General features: G+C 36.9%; 1 protein-coding gene across 1 annotated transcript; it reads right to left on the minus strand.

Annotated features, from left to right (window-relative positions):
* Positions 1-797: 797 nt before the first annotated feature.
* On the minus strand, positions 798-20,630 carry LOC127413958 (calpain-1 catalytic subunit-like). The gene is made up of 22 exons (XM_051651544.1): positions 20,395-20,630; positions 18,614-18,860; positions 15,338-15,407; positions 13,699-13,817; positions 12,805-12,938; positions 12,231-12,399; positions 10,601-10,684; positions 10,430-10,515; positions 10,276-10,350; positions 10,009-10,169; positions 6,484-6,653; positions 5,829-5,840; positions 5,326-5,537; positions 5,160-5,199; positions 4,986-5,051; positions 4,071-4,128; positions 3,883-3,947; positions 3,630-3,698; positions 3,405-3,483; positions 2,086-2,199; positions 1,839-1,897; positions 798-1,758 (listed from the first exon to the last, which is right to left on the minus strand). Exons 1-22 carry the CDS (start codon positions 20,586-20,588, stop codon positions 1,732-1,734), a joined length of 2,310 nt encoding a protein of 769 aa, XP_051507504.1. The 5' UTR covers positions 20,589-20,630; the 3' UTR covers positions 798-1,731.
* Between the last annotated feature and the right edge of the window lie 95 nt (positions 20,631-20,725).

Genomic DNA, 20,725 nt, shown 5'->3' on the forward strand with positions numbered 1-20,725 from the left:
AACCGGGCCAATTTGGTTGCTTAGGAGACCTGCCTGGAGTCACTCAGCACACCCTGGATTCAAACTCACGACTCCAGGGGTGGTAGTCAGCATCAGTACTCGCTGAGCTACCCAGGCCCCCCACTCTTGGCTGATTTGTTTTGATTTTCCCATGATGTCAAGCAAAGAGACACTGAGTTTGAAGGTAGGCCTTAAAATACATCCACATGTACACCTCCAATTGACTCTAATTAGCCAATTAGCCTATCAGAAGTTAACTGGCTAATTGCCTAAATGCTTGACATCATTTTCTGGAATTTTCCAAGCTGCTTAAAGGCACAGTTAACTTAGTGCATGTAAACTTGTGGTCCACTGGAATTGTGATATAGTCAATTAAAAGTAAAACAATCTGTCCGCAAACAATTGTTGGAAAAATTACTTGTGTCATGCACAAAGTGCAAAGTGCTCCTTGAAACAACCACACTGTCTTTTTCCAGAGCAGCCTGTATTTCTCCTGAGGTCACCTGTGGGTTTTTCATTGTATTCTGAACAATTCTTCTGGCAGTTGTGGCTGAAATCTTTCTTGGTCTACCTGACCTTGGCTTGGTATCAAGAGATCCCCGAATTTTCCACTTCTTAATAAGTGATTGAACAGTACTGACTGGCATTTTCAAGGTTTGGATATCTTTTTATATCCTTTTCCATCTTTATAAAGTTCCATTACCTTGTTACGCATCTAGCCTGCTCAGAGCATCCACGTGAGACCTAACACACTCATTGACTATTTATACACAGACACTAATTGCAATTTAAAAAGCCACAGGTGTGGGAAATTAACCTTTAATTGCCATTTAAACCTGTGTGTGTCACCTTGTATGTCTGTAACAAGGCCAAACATTCAAGGGTATGTAAACTTTTGATCAGGGCCATTTGGGTGATTTCTGTTATCATTATGATTGAAAAAGGAGCCAAACAACTATGTGATAATAAATGGCTTCATATGATCACTATCCTTAAATAAAAGGATTTGGCATGATCAGTCATATTTTCAAAATCAATGCCAAAATTTCACAATTTCTGCCAGGGTATGCAAACTTTTGAGCATATATAATATATATATATATATATATATATATATATATATACACATACATACATTTATTGTCAACTGCTAATTCAATTGCTATATGATTTCACTTGTTTCAGGTTTCCAGTGCACATCATATGCAGAACATATTATGAAAGAAAACACGGTCTGATCATAGTAGATCAGTGATAATATAGACATGCATTTGTTACATTTTGCATCTAAGGCCTTTTTAATAGGATACAGTGGTTCACCTTGTGGGAAAACAAGCAGTACTGTGTTGTCGTCCCCCCCCCCCCACCCAACGGCATGCATTAGACAACCTTTTGCCAACGCTGGTCTTCTTTTAAGGCAAAATGCAAAACTTAATGCACACTTGATATTCATCTCATGCACATGATTTTCCTCAGACATTCCAACAGTCATTACTTCAGAAGTGAGTGGAGGGCATCTTTAGACATTGAGTGACTCTACATTTTTTACCTACAGTGTTTTTTCTCAGTAGTGTAAATTACATTTAGAATCATTAAGATAACTAGCAGCACTTTTTTCTAAAGAGGTTATAGTTTTTCTATAGGTCACAGAAATGGGATTGTTGCGTGAAGAGTTCAATATTGAGGCACTTTGCAGAACATTCTTGCACTGGACTTTCATGAATTGTCAGCTCATCCGCACATGGTCATAAAGAGCCACTATGCAAAAGGGAAAAGAAAGAGTGATAAGCAAGGTGTTTGTTTAAGCATTTGAATATCAAGAATTCAAGCCAGTTCACCTCATTTATGTTCATCTCAGCTTCTCCTGTTCCATCTTTGTCCAGCTGCTGAAAAGATCCTACAAGGACGTACAAGACTATGAAGGAACATGCTAGTTTAAAGAAGAATTTTGTTAATCCTCTCCAAAACACCACCCTCCAGAGACTTGTCAGCAAGCCCCAACAAACACTGTCATGTCTTGTGTCTTATAAAAAAAAAAAAATGTTACAGCACCGTGCACCATGTACTACAAATAGAAACACTTACTGAACATGGCCTCCAATTTGATCAAACAACAGATGAAGTTGTCAAAATCGATGACCTCGTTCTCAGCATATCTGGCTACAAGGATCTGGTTCAGTCTGTTGTTGAGCTTGAAGCCTCAAAAGAAAGCAAGCAATATGCATTATTTTGGACACAGGATTTCACTTTATCCACGAATTGGTTTGTTTCTGAGCAGGGTCCAAAATTAAAACTTGTCAAGTGTTCAATGCGTGTAAAACAAATGGCTTTTACAGTACTTAAGTTGGCCTGTAACTTTAGGAATTGTGAAAAAATGCATGGTTGAAATGGCAAATTAGGAAAAAGGACAACATTCCAACCATAAGAAAAAAAAAACCCTCAATTAATCAAACTTATCAATTCATCATAATATATGCTTATCTATGAAGCCAGACATTTTTTTTACTGTGATACCTCCAGAACTTCACGGACATTCCTGGCATTAAGGCACCACAAAAACTATATGAGAAACAAAATGTCAATGTTTTTGTGAGAGATTGCATTGACAGAGAGATACAATGAGTGACAAATGCAAAGACTTGTGCAAATCTACAGGAACACAGCTAAATAATTATTTTTGTCATAGGGACAAATATATACAGTAAATTATTTTAATTCTCATTGTCAAGTTTTTGGACCCTATTTGTGAGTGTCATTACTGAAATTAAAGAAATGTTCTGTGCTCAATACAAGTTAAGCTCAATCAACAGCATTTGTGGCATAATACTGATTACCACAAAAATACAATTTCAGTTGGCCTACCTTTTTTATTTAAAAAAAAATAAGAGCAAAAATCTGGGTTCCAGTGAGGCACTTACAATGGAAGTGAATGGGGGCCAATTTTTGAATGTTAAAATACTCACTTTTTCAAAAATATAGCCACAAGACAAACAATATGTGTGTTAACATGATTTTAGTGTGATAAAATCACTTACTAACCTTTTCTGTGTAAAGAAAAAAAAGCCAATTTAAAATGTCATTGCCATGACTAAAACCCTAAAATGACTGTAAAATGTAAACAACTTTACAGCTCAAATAATACATGAGTTTTAACAGAAGACATAATGTAAGTGCTTTTATAAAATTATAAGCTTCAGATTTCTGACTATAAACCCTCCAAAAATTGGCTACATTCTCTTTCATTGGCCACATTTACTTCCATTGTAAGTGCCTCACTGTAAAATTTAAAGAAAAGGAGGAACAAGTCAAATTTAATTTTGTGGTAATCAACATTATGCCACAAATGCTTTCGATTGAGCTTAACATGTATTGAACCTGGAATATTCCTTTAATGCTCACATTACCTGCTGATTCAACTGCAAGACGCATCTCATAAGAACTCATAGTCCCAGACTTATCAATATCAAATTCTCTAAAGATCCCCTGAGTGGAAAAGAATGCATAAGTAATTAATAAAAAACTAAACAAATACATCTATGTTTTAGAATGTGAAAACTTACATGCACCATGATGTCATTTTTGATTCAGTTGGCCAATATTTGCAAAAAAAAAAAAAAAACTCCACTCACCAGCAACTTTCTGATTTTGTTCCAGAGGATCTGAAACTCTACTAAGCCCAAACATGCACTACCATCTTTCTGAGGAACAGATGAGTCAAGAGTAAAAAAAAGACACAGGCTGACTGATCACGACATGCTATCGATAAACTTCTTGGTAAGTGCATTCCTGTAAACATGTTTTTGTTTTTCTCGTTTTTAACAAAGTAATTATTTTCTGTGTTCATTTTTTTGATATTTTATTTATTTAAATAGCGAAGGATACATCCATGAGGTTGACCATAGTTCTACAGGACTCAATGCTGAAGCCATCTGTCTTGAGGTCCTTGTCTGAGCGAACACAGTTAATTCAAATCTGATAAACATGTTCTGATAAACTGGTTTATTGTGATTTAGTTAAGTTAACCTCACTGAGGACGTGTGAGTTTTGAGTGAAAAAAGTGTGTTACTCACGTCTGGACACTACTCGGTTGAGAATGGTCCTGAGCTCCCGAAAAGATATCTCCAGATCCTAAAACAAAGAAGAAAATCATAAAGGGTTAAGGTTAACCTAATAAGGCCATAATTTTTATACAGTCCTAAAATTTTAAACTAGAAAAGGACACTTCATCAAAACAAACTTTGAATGTTGGTTTGACTAAGCTTTGTCTGAACTTTAAAATTGTTTATAGGGATAGTTCACCCAAAATTGAAAATGATCTTGTCATTTACTCACCCTCATGCCATCCCAGATGTGTATGACTTTCTTTCTTCAGCAGAACACAAACGATGATTTTTAGAAAAAATATCTCAGCTCTGTAGGTCCATTCAATGCAAGTGGATGGTGATCAGACCTTTGTAGCACCAAAAATCACATAAAGGAAACATAAAAGTAATCCATACGACTCCAGTGGTTAAATCCATATCTTCTGAAGCAATATAATAGGTGTGGATGAGAAACAGAACAATATTTAACTCCTTTTTTACTCTAAATCTCCACTTTAACTTTCACTTTCAGATGTGAAAGTGAAACTAAACAGACACCACATGTGACTTTCAGATGTAAAAGTGAAAGTGAACAAACACTGGAGTCACTTTATGTGATTTTTGGAGCAACAAAGGTCTGGTCACCATTCACTTGCATTGTATGGACCTACAGAGTTGATATATTCTTCAAAAAAATCTTTGTTTGTGTTCTACTGAAGAAAAATAATTCATACACATCTGAGACAGCATGAGGGTGAGTAAATGCAGAGAGAATTTTTTCTTTGGGTGAACTATCCCTTTAAGAGCCTTGAATTTTGAAGGTTATCCTCAACTGTGTTGAGTTTGGTAGAGAAGCTCTAAGAATGAAGTTGTTTGTGAACAAAAATTAAAATGTTCCCTCACCTCTCCTGCCAGCTGGGCAAACATGGACTTAAAAGAATCATCTATATAATCCTCTGTGATTTCATCCTAAAGGCAAACCAAAGGTGTCATATTTGTTCAACAGTTTCAACCACATGGCATGTGAATTTTGTCTGAAAGTTTATACTTTGACAAAATGTAGATGCAAAAACTCACCTCATCCTCCAAGTCTGCTGAAATCTCATCATCCAACTCTCTTTCAAGATAAAAAAAGAGATAAAACAAAGAAAATTAACTTAAAATGAAAATTCTTTCACTAGATCTCACTCTGCCACAACAACAATAACATGACTACATTGCTCACATGCAAACACAAACTCACTCTGTCTGTGACTGCTTCTCAGTGAAAACCCTTAGGACAAAATCAGCCTCCTTGCTGGGTTCAAATGTGGAGGGGACGATGATGTATTCCCCGGGGGGCAGGCGGAGGCGGGTACTCACCTCCCGCAGGTTGATGAAGGTCTCAGAGCGAGCGCACGATGAGTGTGTCAGGAAGAAGTTCTTTTTAAGGTGCACGTTCTGACACCCTGCGTACTGCACACAGATGGAAATGTCAAATTTGAATGCAGGTGTCTTCAGACATATTTTTCAAAGTTGAACTGTTTTTAACTTGAGATGGTGTCTTAAAAGCAACAATTAAAATGTAGCGCAGATAGAATGCAACAACGCCTCTGGTGTATATGGCCATTAACATTCTCAGTGTGTATATCCTCAATGTCACCGTGTTTAGGCAAAAAAATAAAATAATCACCTGTTAATGGAAGTATACAAGCTTTAATGTTGGAGGCAAACCTATTTAAGACAGTATCTGATATCAGTCCGTACCTCTTCAGGAATCTGCAAAGGTGTACGAAAGAGAAAAAATTAATGTTGAGGGAGAACCTAATGCAGTCACAGTTTGATCTAAAATCATCACAATTTAGTCAGTTCAATAAGTGTTTTGTAACTCTAATTTTACATTCCACTTATATCCGTTAATTCTCTTCTGAATCAAAAGGAAATGTTTTATCATAATTATCTTTTTAATTAGGTAATTAATCATTAATTAATCATTATTAATGATAATAATCATTCATAATCATCTAAAAAAAAATGAGGAGAACCTTCCAACAGTTTTCTACATCAGTCCCTTCATTATATGTCCAAATAAGAGACAATAAAAATGTATGGTCAACAGTTTATAAAATAAGCACAAAACATAATCAGAATTATCATTTGCTTTCATAAAATTGAGGAAAAATCTAACAATCAACATTTAAATATTTCTGACCCCCAAGCATGTCACAGAACCCTAACTAAAAACTAAAAAACTAGCTAGTCTACATTTTAAAAATAACATTCCTTGTGTTCACAGTGTACTTTTGTCAAACTTATTATTAAGGCAACATGTTCAGCATAACAAACATCATGAACACATTGGAAAAAAAACGGAACTACTTCAAAATCACCAAAACACAAATGTAAACCGTTCACTGTTCACCTCGTAGACCGCAAAGCCGATGGTGTGCATGTCCTGTCCATGGCGCCGGTGCCGTCTACGGTCTTTCTGCATTAAAGCCACCAGGAAGCTGCAGGCCACCTCTTCATCCTCTGGGTCATCATCTTCCTCCAGCAAAGTGATCTTATACTGTGGATTGATCCAGTATGTGTCTACCAAATAGGGCAGCAACACACACATGTGCTTGTTAATGTCAACTCTAAGTTAAAATGAGCATTGATGCTATCTAATTTTGAGTACTCCTAGTAAAGTTGACAAAATTAACTTTTGGCAGATATACAAAGTTAGTAGCATAATAATACAAATAAATGGCATTAAAAGCATTGCAATTTGGCATCCGTCTCATTGTTTCTAAGGAACTAGAGCACTGAATATGCTTCCATGTTGTCTCTATGGTGAAATATATGTATAGTGCAAAAGATTATCTGCTAATGAAGCTGAAGATTATCAATAATGTTAGGTTGTTTCTTTTGAGTGTAAATGGAATAATGGCGTAAATGGCAAAGCGTAATTGCAAATGTCTCTTTAGTTTCTTTATTTCAATGTCATTTAGTGCCACATTACAATAACAAAAAATCGAGAATAAAGCGTAGGGTCCTATTATAAGACCACTATGTCTTAAGTGCAGTGCTATGTGATACATCATATGTGCAAATTCATGGCCATGAAGTTTTAGTATTTTTGTGCAAGCATGCGCTAATTCTAGGCGTTAATGGGTTGGCGAGTGAATGGGTTTAAGTGCAGTTTAACTCTCCTTCTCCGGTTCTTGCACTCTCTGCGTCATATTATACTGTATATTCTTCAATTCCCTGTCAAGCAAAATCGATATAAATGAAGACAGCACATTCATAAGAATTTGGGCTGTATGCAATGCATTAGAAGAAAAGAAATATGGACAATCTGTGTCTTTGGATCTTTTACGTATTAACTACATCTTTGTTAAATGTCAGGCACATTTCTATGACAGTGACATGCTCCCTATAATGTATATGCATGGAAAATATGGTGCTCATCAGGAAGGACTCTTCGCAATGTTATAAATATAAAGTCGTAAAAATTAGGAGATTAAAGGCGTAATATTGCGTAAATAAAATGATTGTAAAAGGCTTATTATGAGATTATTCTCAAAACACTTTGACTTTATTCTTTAAATCTTAAGATTTTTTAAATTTTAATGTTGCACTCAAATCTCTTTGTACTTTATATATGGAGCTAAAGCTTTCAATACACTATAATACCCTTTTATGTAGTCTTCATGGTGTAATATTTTAAAACGCAAAGCTATCGCAAAACCTAGCAACCTAGATTTAAACTGTTATTTTTCTTTTGAGTGCAAATGGAATAATGGCAAAAATGGCAAAGCACAATTGCAAATGTCTCTTTAGCTTCTTTTTTACGACTTTGCTTTAGTGCAGCGTTACAATAAAAAATTTTAAAAAATTATAATATTTTGATAATTAAATTTGTAAACATTACAAGAATAAAGTAGTAGTGTTTTAGAATAAAGCTGTAGTAATGATAAGAGAATAAGGGCTCTATTTTAAGAGCACTAGCTCTAAGCGCAACGCTATGTCATAAGTGCAAAGTCAGTGGGCATGACCATGAAGTTTTGGTATTATCACGCAAGCATGTGCTAAATCTATGCGCAAGTGGGTTTGATGAAATCGGCCGCACAACGCAAAAATGGGCTGGATCAAGTGCAATTAAATTTTTAGGTTCTTCTCTGGGTTTTCCACCACCTGTGTCCTATTATATAGTCCATTCCCTGTCAAGCACCAGCGATATAAACAAAGACAGCACATTCATAAGAAGTTGATAGTGTAAATGGACTGCATGCAATGAATTAGAAGAATAGAAAATGTGCATTAACTGCATCCTTGATGAATGCCAGGCATATTTTTATGACTGTGACATGCTCCTTTTATGCATAGAAATGCATAGAAAATGTGATTCTCTTCAGAATTTGGATGTACGCTCAGGTAAATTATAGGGAATGTAAGTATTATTAATCATTTTCATCTACTGACACATAAATCATGCCTAGAATTAACAGTGATTGTTACAGTGATCGGCACGCACTTCATTTCTACAGGTTGATTTTGATTTTAAAAAATCAATGTATACAAACATGAAAAAAATAAACCAAATATATTTCTAAATTGAAATTACACTTTAAACGAAATTAAAATATAATCAAAATAACGAAGTGGAAAAAAAAAAATCTATCCAAACATTTGTCTCTCCTTCTTCCACCGGACCCTTTTGCAGTGACTTAAAAATCAGTCTCAATAACAGGTGGAACATTTCTAGTAGGCTACAAATTAAATTATAAATACAACTGTAAATATACAATAATAATATTACATATAAACATAACAATAAAAAAAATAAAAAATAAATAAATAAAAAAACATGACCTCTAGAAAGTTTCATACAAATCTGAAGTGATTACCCCTGAAAAACTGTGATTGTCAAGGACATTTTCTGATGTTCTGTACTTTCAGAATTAATACATGAACTTTAGTACCACCTGCTGGTGGAATCTCCAAACTGCAAATGCAGGAACTGAATTTGAACTTTGTGTGGAGTTAAGAGGTGGTATTGAAACATCTTAGCGCAAAGACCAAATTCTCAGCAAAACAGCAAATTGCGCTTTGCACCACTTAATTTACATACAATACACCCACAGTTTGCACGCCTACACCCACAATAGCGCAAACACTCCCACCCACGCCCATTTGCGCTGGCACAAAATTTGCACTTAGAATTAGCACTCTCACGAAAATTGGATAAGACGCTGCGCATGATCGTAGCGCTGCGCTTTGCGCACATGAAAATAGAGCCCTATAGGTGTAAAGTTAGGAGATTAAAGGCGTAATATTGCATGAATACAGTTATTTGCGTAAAAGGCCTATTGTATGACATTACTCTCTAAATACTTTGTCTTTATTCTCACAATATTGCGATTTTATTCTCTAAATCTTCAATTTTTGCGGAGTGGGACGTGGTCATGTGTCTGTCACTGGGGAGAGAGGAAGCGGTAAGGTGATTAATGATGCGTAACACCTGTTTCTCCTTACAGTGATGACGGAGATGGGCTTGAAAAGGCCGCCAAGAACGCGAGTGAGGCAGAGAGAGTTGCGTGAAGCTGGAAAGCCACGTCTGTATCTGAAAGCCTGTTTAGTGTTGCATGAAGCTGAAAGCCTGCTCTTGGTTTATGAAGCTGAAAAGCCTATACTTTGTCTGTGAAGCTGAACGCTTGAATAAAAGCTGATTTACCTGGACTGCCAACCCGCTTCCCGCTTCCTTCCTGTTAGAACCTTTACAATTTTTTTTATTTTTTTTTTTACAAGTGGCACTAAAATCTCTTCATACTTTATATGCAGAGCTAGAGCTTTAAATATAATACTCTTTCTTATGGTTTTTATGGAATAGAATTACATAACAATATACCACCAATCAAGCTTTAACTGATAAATGAAATTTTAGTGTTCCTCTTTTCCTTACTGGGATGGTTCCGGCAGCCTCCGGCAGTGCTGCCTCTCCTCCAGGCACCGTGAAACTTGGTGGTGTTCCAGTGACTCAAATCATCATCACTCAGAGCATCAGGGGTCAGATTACAGATCTCCAGCCTGGAGAACTGCCGCAAAAACTCATTAAAAGACATCCTGGTGGAAAAACAGAGCCGTTTTTTTTTTTATGCTGTGTGAGTACAGAATACTTTGTTGGTATATAGATGCATTCAATTTTATTTCAGTCTCTGATAAAGCTCACCAGAACTCCCCATCCTCCATTTGTAAGTGCAAGTCATCTTTCTCAGATGGGTCTATCTCATCCCATTCAGGGGAGCTGGAGGGGGAAAATACAGCGCTCTTCTTACTCAATGATTTGGGCTGAACTGAGAAAGTCTGTGTGAGCGCATACTCACTTATCACTCCAGGCCCCTGTCCATTCTACCTGACCCCACGGGTTACGGATACGGATAAGCCTCTCCAAACTGCCCCTGAATTCCACCTGCCAAACAGAAGAGAAATCTTGCACAAGAAGGAATAGGAATCAAACCAAGGCATCCATAATCAACATACACTGCGAGCATTACCTGTTTGAGACCGGTCACCGAGTAAGCATGACCCTTAACCAACTTCTTAAACGTCACAGCTTCCATGTCAAAGGCACTGGTAATCTGGTACACAATCATAAATAATGGATTAATCTAAATCTAGAATAAGGCAAAAAAAATTACTAGAGCAAACTATTATCAATATAACCATTATCTACTAATGATCTATATTACTGTAATTAATACATTCATGTGTGTAATTAAAATGTACATGGACAAGAACTTAGAGAAAGTTCACCCAACTATTTTGTCACAATTTACAAACACTTATGTTGTGCCAAACCCCTAAGACTTTTTTCTTCTTCTGTATAACACAAAGGAGACTTTAGGCTTAAATGAATAAGTTACCCAAAAATGAAAATTCTCTCTTCATTTACTCACCCTCTTGCCATCCCAGTTGTGTATGACTTTCTTTCTTCTGCTGAACACAAATGAAGATTTTTAGAAGAACATCTCAGCTCTGTAGGTCCATACAATGCAAGTGAATGATGACTAGAACTTTGAAGCACCAAAAAGGACATTAAGGCAGCAAAAAAGCAATCCATACGACTCCAGTGGTTCAATCCATGTCTTCTGAAACGATATGATAGGTGTGGGTGAGAAACAGATCAATATTTATGTCCTTTTTTAATATAAATCTCCACTGTTTTTATATAAATTGCCACCTACTGGGCAGGGAGGACAATTTATAGGAAAAAGATAATTAAGTATGAATCTGTTTCTCACCCACACCTATCATATTGCTTCTGAAAACATGGATTTAACCACTGGAGTCGTATGGATTACTTTTATGCTGCCTTTATGCCCTTTTTGGAGCTTCAAAGTTTTGGACCCTGTTGACTTGCATTGTATGGACCTACAGAACTAAGATATTGTTCTAAAAATCTTTTTTTGTGTTTCACAGAAGAAATAAAGTCATACACATCTGGGATGGCATGAGGGTGAGAAATTATGAGAGAATTTTAATTTTTGGGTGAATTATTCCTTTAATGTTAGCCTCAGTCACCATTCACTTTCACTGTATGGAAAAAAAATGCAATGAAAGTTAATGGTGACTCTAAGCTAACATCTGCCTAACATCTCCTTTTGTGTTTCATGGAATAAAGAAACAAAGTCCTATTTGTTTGGAACAACATGAGGATGAGTAAATGATGACAGATTTATCATTTTTGTGTGAACTATCCCTTTAAACGGATATTTAACCCGAAAATTAAAAACAAAAACAATTACCCTCATGTTGCTTAAAACATGCATGCTTTTTTCAGTTGTACACAGTTATTTAGCAATATATAATAACACAACGTTATTTGTGGAAGTGTGAAAGATTTGAGATCTGCAGCAGAATTTAGGATTTACAGTGAATAACCACTTAATTTTCTCTGTGTAGATCACACAAAGCAATCAGATGATTTTAGACTTGCAATATAGCGCACAAGTCATATGGACTACTTTTGTGGTGCTTGTTGTCCTTTTTGGAGCTTGATGGCCCCAGTCCCCTTTTACTTTTATTAAAAATGGAAAAGAGAAGTTTGGATATTCAACATCAGGGTGAGCAGATTGTGACCATTTTCATTGCTGGGTGAAGTATGATTATCATTGATTTTCTTACATCAATCGAGCAGCCCAGCAGGGAGCCTCTCTCTAAAGCTTTGCTGATGATGCGGTACAGGTCTCTGGGAGGCTTCCGGAGCTCGTACATCTCTGAGACTCCTCCGGTGAAATCCTCAAAACCCTCAGTGGTGGAACCTCCTGACAGAGCTTCATAGGAGCCATTTAGCCTGGCACAAAACATAAACACACCTTTATAATTGTGATTCATTCTATACATTCGGCACAAGAGTAAGTGAGGGAAACTGTGTCCTCAGACCATGAGAGCTAACAATTTACTTCATAATATAATACAATTTTTATTGTAAATTATAACTTAATGTGCATTTTCTGCCCTACTGAAGGAGAAGAAAACAGCATAAACAAGCCTATGTTGGCACAAACACATTAGTTTTATTGAAATAGGGGATTTGTAGTGGGGGCCAAATTTCTCAAGAAAACACTGGCAAAGAGAAACCTACCTGCTTTACTAAATAATTGTTTCACTGCAAAATATTCAGAATATGAAACCTTTTCCTGTCTCATTGTAAGAAAATGTTTTTAAAGTGCAGCAAAAGATCTAAATCAGGACATACTTAGCATAGGCTTTTTCGACCAAGGCACTCCAGAACTCATTCCCCTCTGCTGAGTGGACAAACATGAGCTCTCCATCTTTGACCGGGAGCCGATCATCAATCACAATGTCCACCCACTCACCAAACTGCCAGAACTGCACAACAAAAGAAACGCAACCAGAATGAACTGAGCATCATGGACGGACAGTTTGAAGAAAATGCTTAAAGGGACCTTAAAGGGATAGTTGGGGATGCCAAAAAAATTCAAATACTGTCCCTCATCATAAGTTTCATTCCCACATGTTGTTCCAAACTGGTATGACTTTCTTTCTTCCATGGAACCCAAAAGGAGATATAAGGCAAAATATAAGCCTCAGTCACCTTTCACTTTCATTGAACGGCAAAAAGATGCAATAAAAGTAGTAAACTGTGACTGAGGCTAACATCCGGCTAAACATCTTTTGTGTTCCATGAAAGAAGAGAGTCACATTCGGAACATGAGGTTAAGTAAATAATGAAAGAACTTTTATTTTTGGGAGAACTATCCCTTTAAATGCTCACAAACTTGTATCTAGAATATACTTAAGCATTTTGACGCTTGTAATAAAGCTACTTACCAAATAAATTAATAAATGGACATTACATATTGATTTGAGTTGATATTATTTTATGTGATGGAATTAACTGCAGAGTGACACAAGAGACATCAAACTAGCATGACTATTTAGGAAATCTGTTGCTGGGGACAATGGGCAATTGCATGGTTCAGCAGTCCATAAAAAAAGAATAAAAAAAAAAACAACAGAAAAAGGACCCTAGACTCGACCAATCAGAATCAAGTATTCCAGAGAGCCACGTTATAATTTCCATTAGCTCTAGAATTAGCTCTAGAATATGCATAGTGTATCTGAGAACCTGAAAGTGGAAAATTCCAGCATAGCCATCCTGAAAGCTCTGTCCATGAGGCACGACCCTGTGGAGAAGTTTTTCATTTAAAGTCAGCGAAGCTATAGCAGCGAGGAGCCAGCAGTCACCTGACCAGAGGGAAGAAAAACAGATGAGTCAAAGAGGAAAAAAAGCAATCAGAATTGTGTCATTAAAATCCCTGAATAAAATGCCAAGTTTGATCTTTTGCCTTTTAGTAACAAAGCACAGCAGTTTAACTCCCTTCCACAACCAGCAGGGGGACAGAAGGAAGGAAGTGGCATTTATTTTCCCTGTGAGGCCTGTGTGAACCATCCCACTCAGATCTCCAACTCAGAGCAGAGGAATTTTCCAGAGCCTCAAAACTGTATGAGGGCCAGTAGCAGACTGAATGAATTTGAAAAACTTATATCAGCTGACTGCAAGGAAGCAAACACATTTTCAGTGGCCCCAAAAGTAAAATGTTGGAATGTCACTGCGTTAGATGACAAAATGTCAAACCAAGAGGCATTTGCTTTAGAGAAAGATAGTACAGACACTTTTCAAACAAAACATTTAACAAAAAGAATATACTGTATACTGTTCAAAATGAAGACAAACAGTGTTCGGACCCTTTAGGCAAACATTAGTGGAACATGTGCATAGTTCATGTGAGGAATTAAGGTTTCCACACCTTTTCAAACAATTAATTTCCAAATCTTACCCCTAACCCCACCCTAACCCTAACCTAACCCTAACCACACCTTGAGTAGCAAGTTCGAATCCAGGGCATGCTGAGGGACTCCAGTCAGGCTTCCTAAGCAACCAATTGGCCCGGTTGCTAGGGTGGGTAGAGTTACGTTGGGTTAACCTCCTCGTGGTCGTTATAATGTGGTTCTTGCTCTCGGTGGGGCACGTGTTGAGTTGTGCGTGGATGCTGCGGAGAATAGCGTGAAGCCTCCGCTACCCGGGCCCCTTTCATGAATTTGTTACATTTTATTCATTTCCAAGACTTTTCAAGGCCTGGAAATCACAATCACAACATTTCCAATTTTCCAACTTTCCCATTACCAAACCATGTGAACCCTAGCAACTACACCTGTGGTGACTCTGCTAAAGCGCCTGTGCGAACCTGAGGGGAACAGCATCAAGCTACGTTTGTTTGCAGATATCACTTGGTTTGATATTTTATTATCTAACCCAATACTTGTCCCCCAACTGCACTTTTCAGACGTTTCCCTTATTTGACACCCAGCACAGGTCATGAAGCGTGTTAGAAAAGGGAAACATCCAAAATATGTAGTGTTGGGGATACTCCAGAAGCAGGATTGTGAAACACTGATAAAATGCTTTGAAACTGATAGTGTGCAAATACTTTTTGGAGCCACGGTAGAAGGCCAGTAAGGTAGTAAAAAGAACAAAAAAACCTTGGCATGATTACAAACATGCACTGACTCGAGGTCAGCAGGAAGCGGGTCACATGCAGACATGCCCTAGGCCAGTTATTTGAGCAGCTCTTTCTGTCATGACTCATGCTTTGAGTTTGCTGATAGATCCAAGTAATCATTTTCACAGGATTCCATGTTATACAATACCTGTATAGCACCAAATATGAGAAAGCTGGAAGACTTATGTAAAATCAGAAACTTACCCAGGGCTCCTTGACAGATGTCTGTCCTTGTGGCTCCGCCCAGAATGAACTGCGGATCGTCACAGAGCTCCTGCGGGAAAGGAGGGATTACAATGGCCCAAATTGGAATTAGGAAACCCCAAGGTCTTTGTTTTCTGTGTTGAGCCCTCTAGGTTTGAATTAAGCAAGACCTTAAAGGAACAGTTCACCCATAAATGAAAATTCTGTGATTTTTTTACTCACCATAATGTAGTTCCAAATCCAGATGCTGTTATTTTCTTTGTGGACATTTTTTAGTCTGTATGGAAAAGACCTGTGTAACTATCATACAAATACCCCATCGACCCCATTCTGCTGAGTTGCTGTAAATCCGACACCTCCCATCAGATATCTTTGCATCAATTTAAAGATGAAGTATGTAATTTCTGCGACACTAGCATCACCGAACGGAATTGCAAAAATAAAAGTCTTCAAAACAGATTTCCAAAAACACCCCTCGTCTGCAGATGTCCGAACCATCAGACAGTCCCAACCCCAACTCACGCCATTGGTTGAGTAATGTTGTTGGGGCAGGTCTAAGCGTGTTACTCCAAACAAACACAGACATTTTATAGTGCCACAGAGACAAAGCGTTTACAATTTCTGAGAAAATGAACCTCTGAATGACTTACCTCTAGTTGTCTCTGCATATTAAGCTGCTATAGAAGGAAGTATTTTAACACTGAAAAAGTTACATACTTCAGCTTTAAATGTGTTTACTTTTTCCTGTGGTGCTACTGATAGCCTCAGAGACACAGGGTCTGGTCCCCATGCAACCAGGTAGTAATTGTGTTCAAATAATCAATGATCAGCGCGATTAAGAGGTTGCATTTTCTATCTAAGATTACATTTTTACTCCACGGATGATTAGGTTTAGGGTTGGGGTTTGGTTTAGGTCAAATGTTTAATAAAATATGCTTTCTTGTTGACTGCATTTCATAATTTACAATTAAAAACAACTTTCTTTACAACTCTTTTTTGCACCACTCTGTGGACATTTTACCTGGAAGCTGTCAGCTACACTTCCAGCTTAAACCACTGGGGGCAGTGGTTTGAATTTCTGTAAGCACAGACTGATTTCAGCTGAAGTATTTCGAACTACTCTCGCCGAATTCACAATGAGATCAGTCTAAAATGACATGAGAGTAAATAATGACAGAACTATTCCTTTGAGGCCTCTGTGCATGTTCTCAGGTTTACATATAAGAGAATGCCACCACGCCTGTGTTGTCAGAGCAACATAGACATATTCGGCACAAAAACAATAATAACCATTCTGAATTAAGCCACCCTTGAGGCCTTTGATTTGAATCATATGTTCTGTGACTAAGTGTGGCTACAGAAATTCTATAATCCATGTGTGTGACAACAGCTGCAGTAAAGTGAGAGAAGGGAGGGGTCAGCTCAGTTAAATGTGAGCACATTCTCATTCTGAACTGTAGCAGGAATGGGTGGGCCCACACTCACAGGCATGTTGCTGTCTAGACCCTCTAAAATACACATGAGTTGTTCAGTGTTATGGATAAATGCCTTTTAATGAAAGTACCCATCAGCACATACAGCGTACTAAAACAGCACAGAAACTGATCTTTGCAAGTAAAAAAAGATCACATAGTATTTAACAGAAAGATTGTTTTCTGCTGTATGGTCACAGAATAAATTAAACTGACTGAAAGTGTATCAGTTAATAGATTTTAACCCTTGAAGGTGAAGTGTTCACTTTTTGATATCAAAGGGATATTCCGGGTTCACTTCAAGTTAAGCTCAATCGACATAATTTTTAGTATAATGTTGATTACTACTTGTTTATTAAAAAAAAGCATAAATCACAGTTACAGTAAGGCATTAACAATGGAATGGAAGTGAATGGGGCCAGTCCATGAACACTAGATTACACACTGGTTGAAAAGCAAAGCTACAAGATGTAAACGTTATACGTGGTAACATTACTTAAGCATTACAGCGTTTATCAGATTGTGATACTGAATACAAATTCACACTGATATGGTTCATAAGCAATTTTATCACACTAAAATCATGCTAACACATTTAATGTTTACGTCTTGTGGCTATACTTTTGAAAGAGTAAGTATTTCCATGTTTACAGACTGGTCCCATTCACTTCCATTGTTTTGCCTTAACTGCAATTTTTGCCTTTTCTTTTAAATAAACAAGAGATGATTCAAAATACATTTTTGCATTTAGCAACATTATGTCACAAATGCTCTTGACTGAACTTAACTTGTTTTGAACCTCGAACATTATTATAAAATAGTTTCTGCTATATAAGATTTTTAGAAAAAAATATCTCAGCTCTGTAAGTCCATACAATGCAAGTGAAAGGTGATCAGACCTTTGTAGCTTCAAAAATCAGATAAAGGAAAGATAAAAGTAATACATATGACTCCAGTGTTTAAATCCATGTCTTCAGAAGCAATGTAATAGGTGTGGGTGAGAAACAGAACAATATTTCAGTCCTTTTTTTACTCTAAATCTCCATTTTAACTTTCACTTTCAGATGTGAAAGTTAAACTAAACAGGCACCATACAGGTTTAGAGTAAAAAAAAGACTTACATTTTGATCTGCTTCTCACCCACTCCTATTTTATGGCTTCTGAAGATACGGATTTAAACACTGGAGTAATTTTGATTCCTTATACATTTCCTTTATGTGATTTTTGGAGCTAGAAAGGTCTGGTCACCATTCACTTGCATTGTGAGGACCACCAGAGCTGAGATATTCTTCTAAAAATCTTAGTTTCTGTTCTGATGAAAAAAGAAAGTCATACACATCTGGGATGGCATGAGAGTGAGTAAATGATGAGAGAATTTTCATTTTTGGGTGAATTTCTTTAATGTCAGAGTTCTCATGCCTCTTGAGCCTTGACCAATGAATTTCCATGACTTTTTCTGTCATTTGTGATATTGAATAAAGATGTTTAATATCATTTTACAGAGACTGAATGTATGAAAACCTGCACCCTGAAATATTTAGAGCTGAGCATAACCAAAATTATAGCACAACTGTTTGGGTAATTATTTTTGAAATTTCCTTTGGTGCCACTAGTGGTGCTGAAATTACACATTTCTCTTTTGATAAGAGCATACTTCTCTTTCAAAATATCTTAGTTATGTAGGCAATGTTTTTTCCTTTAGGCAACAACTTATAAATTGTTTATCTAATAATTATTCTGAGAGCAGAGAATATTTTCAAACATAAACATGGCCAACACGCAAAGCATTATCTTTCTCCCTCACCGTAGGGCGCATCCACTCCACATTGCGGGTTTTGGAGGAATATGGGGCGAGTTCTTTGAAGCCAAGAGAAGGTGGCTCGGCAGGGAAGCAGGGATCTTCAAACAGATATCCCCCTTCCAAACACTCCTGTCTGAGGGCCTCAAAGTCCTGGTTCTGGAAGTGCATGGCCTGCTCAAAAGAGCCCATGCCCTCTGCCTTCAGCCTGTTAGCACTGATATGGGCTGAGATCCCTCCATATGGGAACATGCTGGAGTGGTGAGATGCAAAGCGGGTATAAATAGCAAAACTGATGCTTCACACTCACTCAACATTTAATCCTCACTCTAAAATTCTCATACTTTTTGTTACTTTGTGAAGACATTATGAAGGGTATTGTATGTCTCTGTATTATGTCATACTGTACACCAGCTTATGGAAATATGTCAAAGACTGTATTAACGTAATTTTGCAGGATCTCATAACCTGTTACAGGGAAGTTCTTGATTCTAGGACATTTAGATACTGTACATCTACAGTTAATGTGATGAACCGGTATTTACTCTGCTAGGACACTTGTGTGAACTTGAGGAGAACTGACTTCAAAAACTCTTAAACTTACCGGTAACACTTTACAATAAGGTTGCATTTGTTACCATTAGTTAATGCTTAGTTAATTAATTAATCTTAGTTTATGCTAGTTAATAAAAATACAATTGTTCATTGTTAATTCATGTTAGTTTATAGTGCATTAACTAATGTCAACTACAACTTTTGATTTTAAAAACGTATTATTATATTTTGAAATTAACATTAGCAAGATTAATAAATGCTGTAAATATACTGGTCATTGTTAAGACATGTTAACTTAATGTTAATAAATGGAACCTTATTGTTAAGTGTTAACAAAATACCTTGGAACCCATTGCTTTTACGGCAAAAAATAAACAAATCAGAGTTTATAATAAATTATTATAATCATGCCATATACAGTATATTAGTATAATATCTCAAACTAAATGTTGTAATTCAGGAGAAATACAAATATCCTTTAACACTTAAGGTGGATGGGAGGGAAATGGTTGAAAAAGTCTCTCTTTGATAACTATGCTCAGTGAAATATTCAAATATGTGCATAAGATTTGTGCAGTTAGATCATGTCCTGTGCTGCTTCTGCTCTTTCTATCAGTTTTCAGTTTCAGACTCAATGTACTTTATAGGCATGGCAAATAACGCAATGCATTTGCATCTTTGGCCCCCTTTACACCTATATGCTCTATCTCACTGTTTCCAACAAACAGTTAATGGTTTCGGTCAATGATTTCATTGTGCAACTGGGCCCCAGAACTCACAACACTGAAAGAGTGCCTCCCATTCATTTCAGTCCATAAATCAGACACACACACTGGCACTTTATATGAAGAAATGTACACAAATCCAGCAAAACACATAAATATAGCACTGGACTGTTTAAAATGGTTATATTGGTTATATTTAACATTAAACAGCACCCGTGAGACCTTTGATCGTTGCTGTTGTCTTACAGTAGTAAAGCAACTATAAACCTCCACAAATCACGGCAGTCGAATTCATTATAAACTTCAACAGGGTTGATGCGACACTTCGCCCTGGATTTAAGCTTGCATTTCTAATCATAAAAGTGTCAATATATTCAGGTAGGACATTGAAAAAGTGTTTTATACACTGAATAACAGCAGGCCGTCGGAAACCAACAGTGACTAAATAAATCCGGAAAATATCCGAAATGAATCATTCAAAGCAACACAAGAGACTTGTCAACTTGCCTTTTAACTGCGGTAGTGTCTCTTCTGCCAGACTGATATGTTATACTGTAAGTATAGGCTATCAGCGATCCACGGGCTTGTATTAGAGAGACTCTCCTGTATGTGTGTGTGTTTGAGTGCAGAGGAGGCGGAGCAACTACAGACATCAATAACGCCGACAAGTGCATTTCAAATGAAATAACGGGCAAGTGCATTACAAATGAAAAAAGACTACATTTGTAGCAACAAGTCTGCAGAGAGAACACATTTATAAATTCCACATGGCCCACAATACAAACTATATTTGCATTTACATAAGAAAATACCAGTGCATGCAAGGCGGCAAAAGAAA

This window comes from Myxocyprinus asiaticus, chromosome 23, assembly GCF_019703515.2.
Source record: "Myxocyprinus asiaticus isolate MX2 ecotype Aquarium Trade chromosome 23, UBuf_Myxa_2, whole genome shotgun sequence".
NCBI classification, from domain to species: domain Eukaryota; kingdom Metazoa; phylum Chordata; class Actinopteri; order Cypriniformes; family Catostomidae; genus Myxocyprinus; species Myxocyprinus asiaticus.

Excerpts from the sequence above, each read along its gene's own strand:
- LOC127413958 (XM_051651544.1), bottom strand. The coding sequence starts at position 20,588 with ATGCACTTGCCCGTTATTTCATTTGAAATGCACTTGTCGGCGTTATTG. Across the intron at positions 10,170-10,275 it reads ATGGAGGATGGGGAGTTCTG|GATGTCTTTTAATGAGTTTT; the intron begins GTGAGCTTTATC and ends TTTTTCCACCAG. Across the intron at positions 3,699-3,882 it reads CTATGGTCAACCTCATGGAT|AAAGATGGTAGTGCATGTTT; the intron begins GTATCCTTCGCT and ends TCTGTTCCTCAG.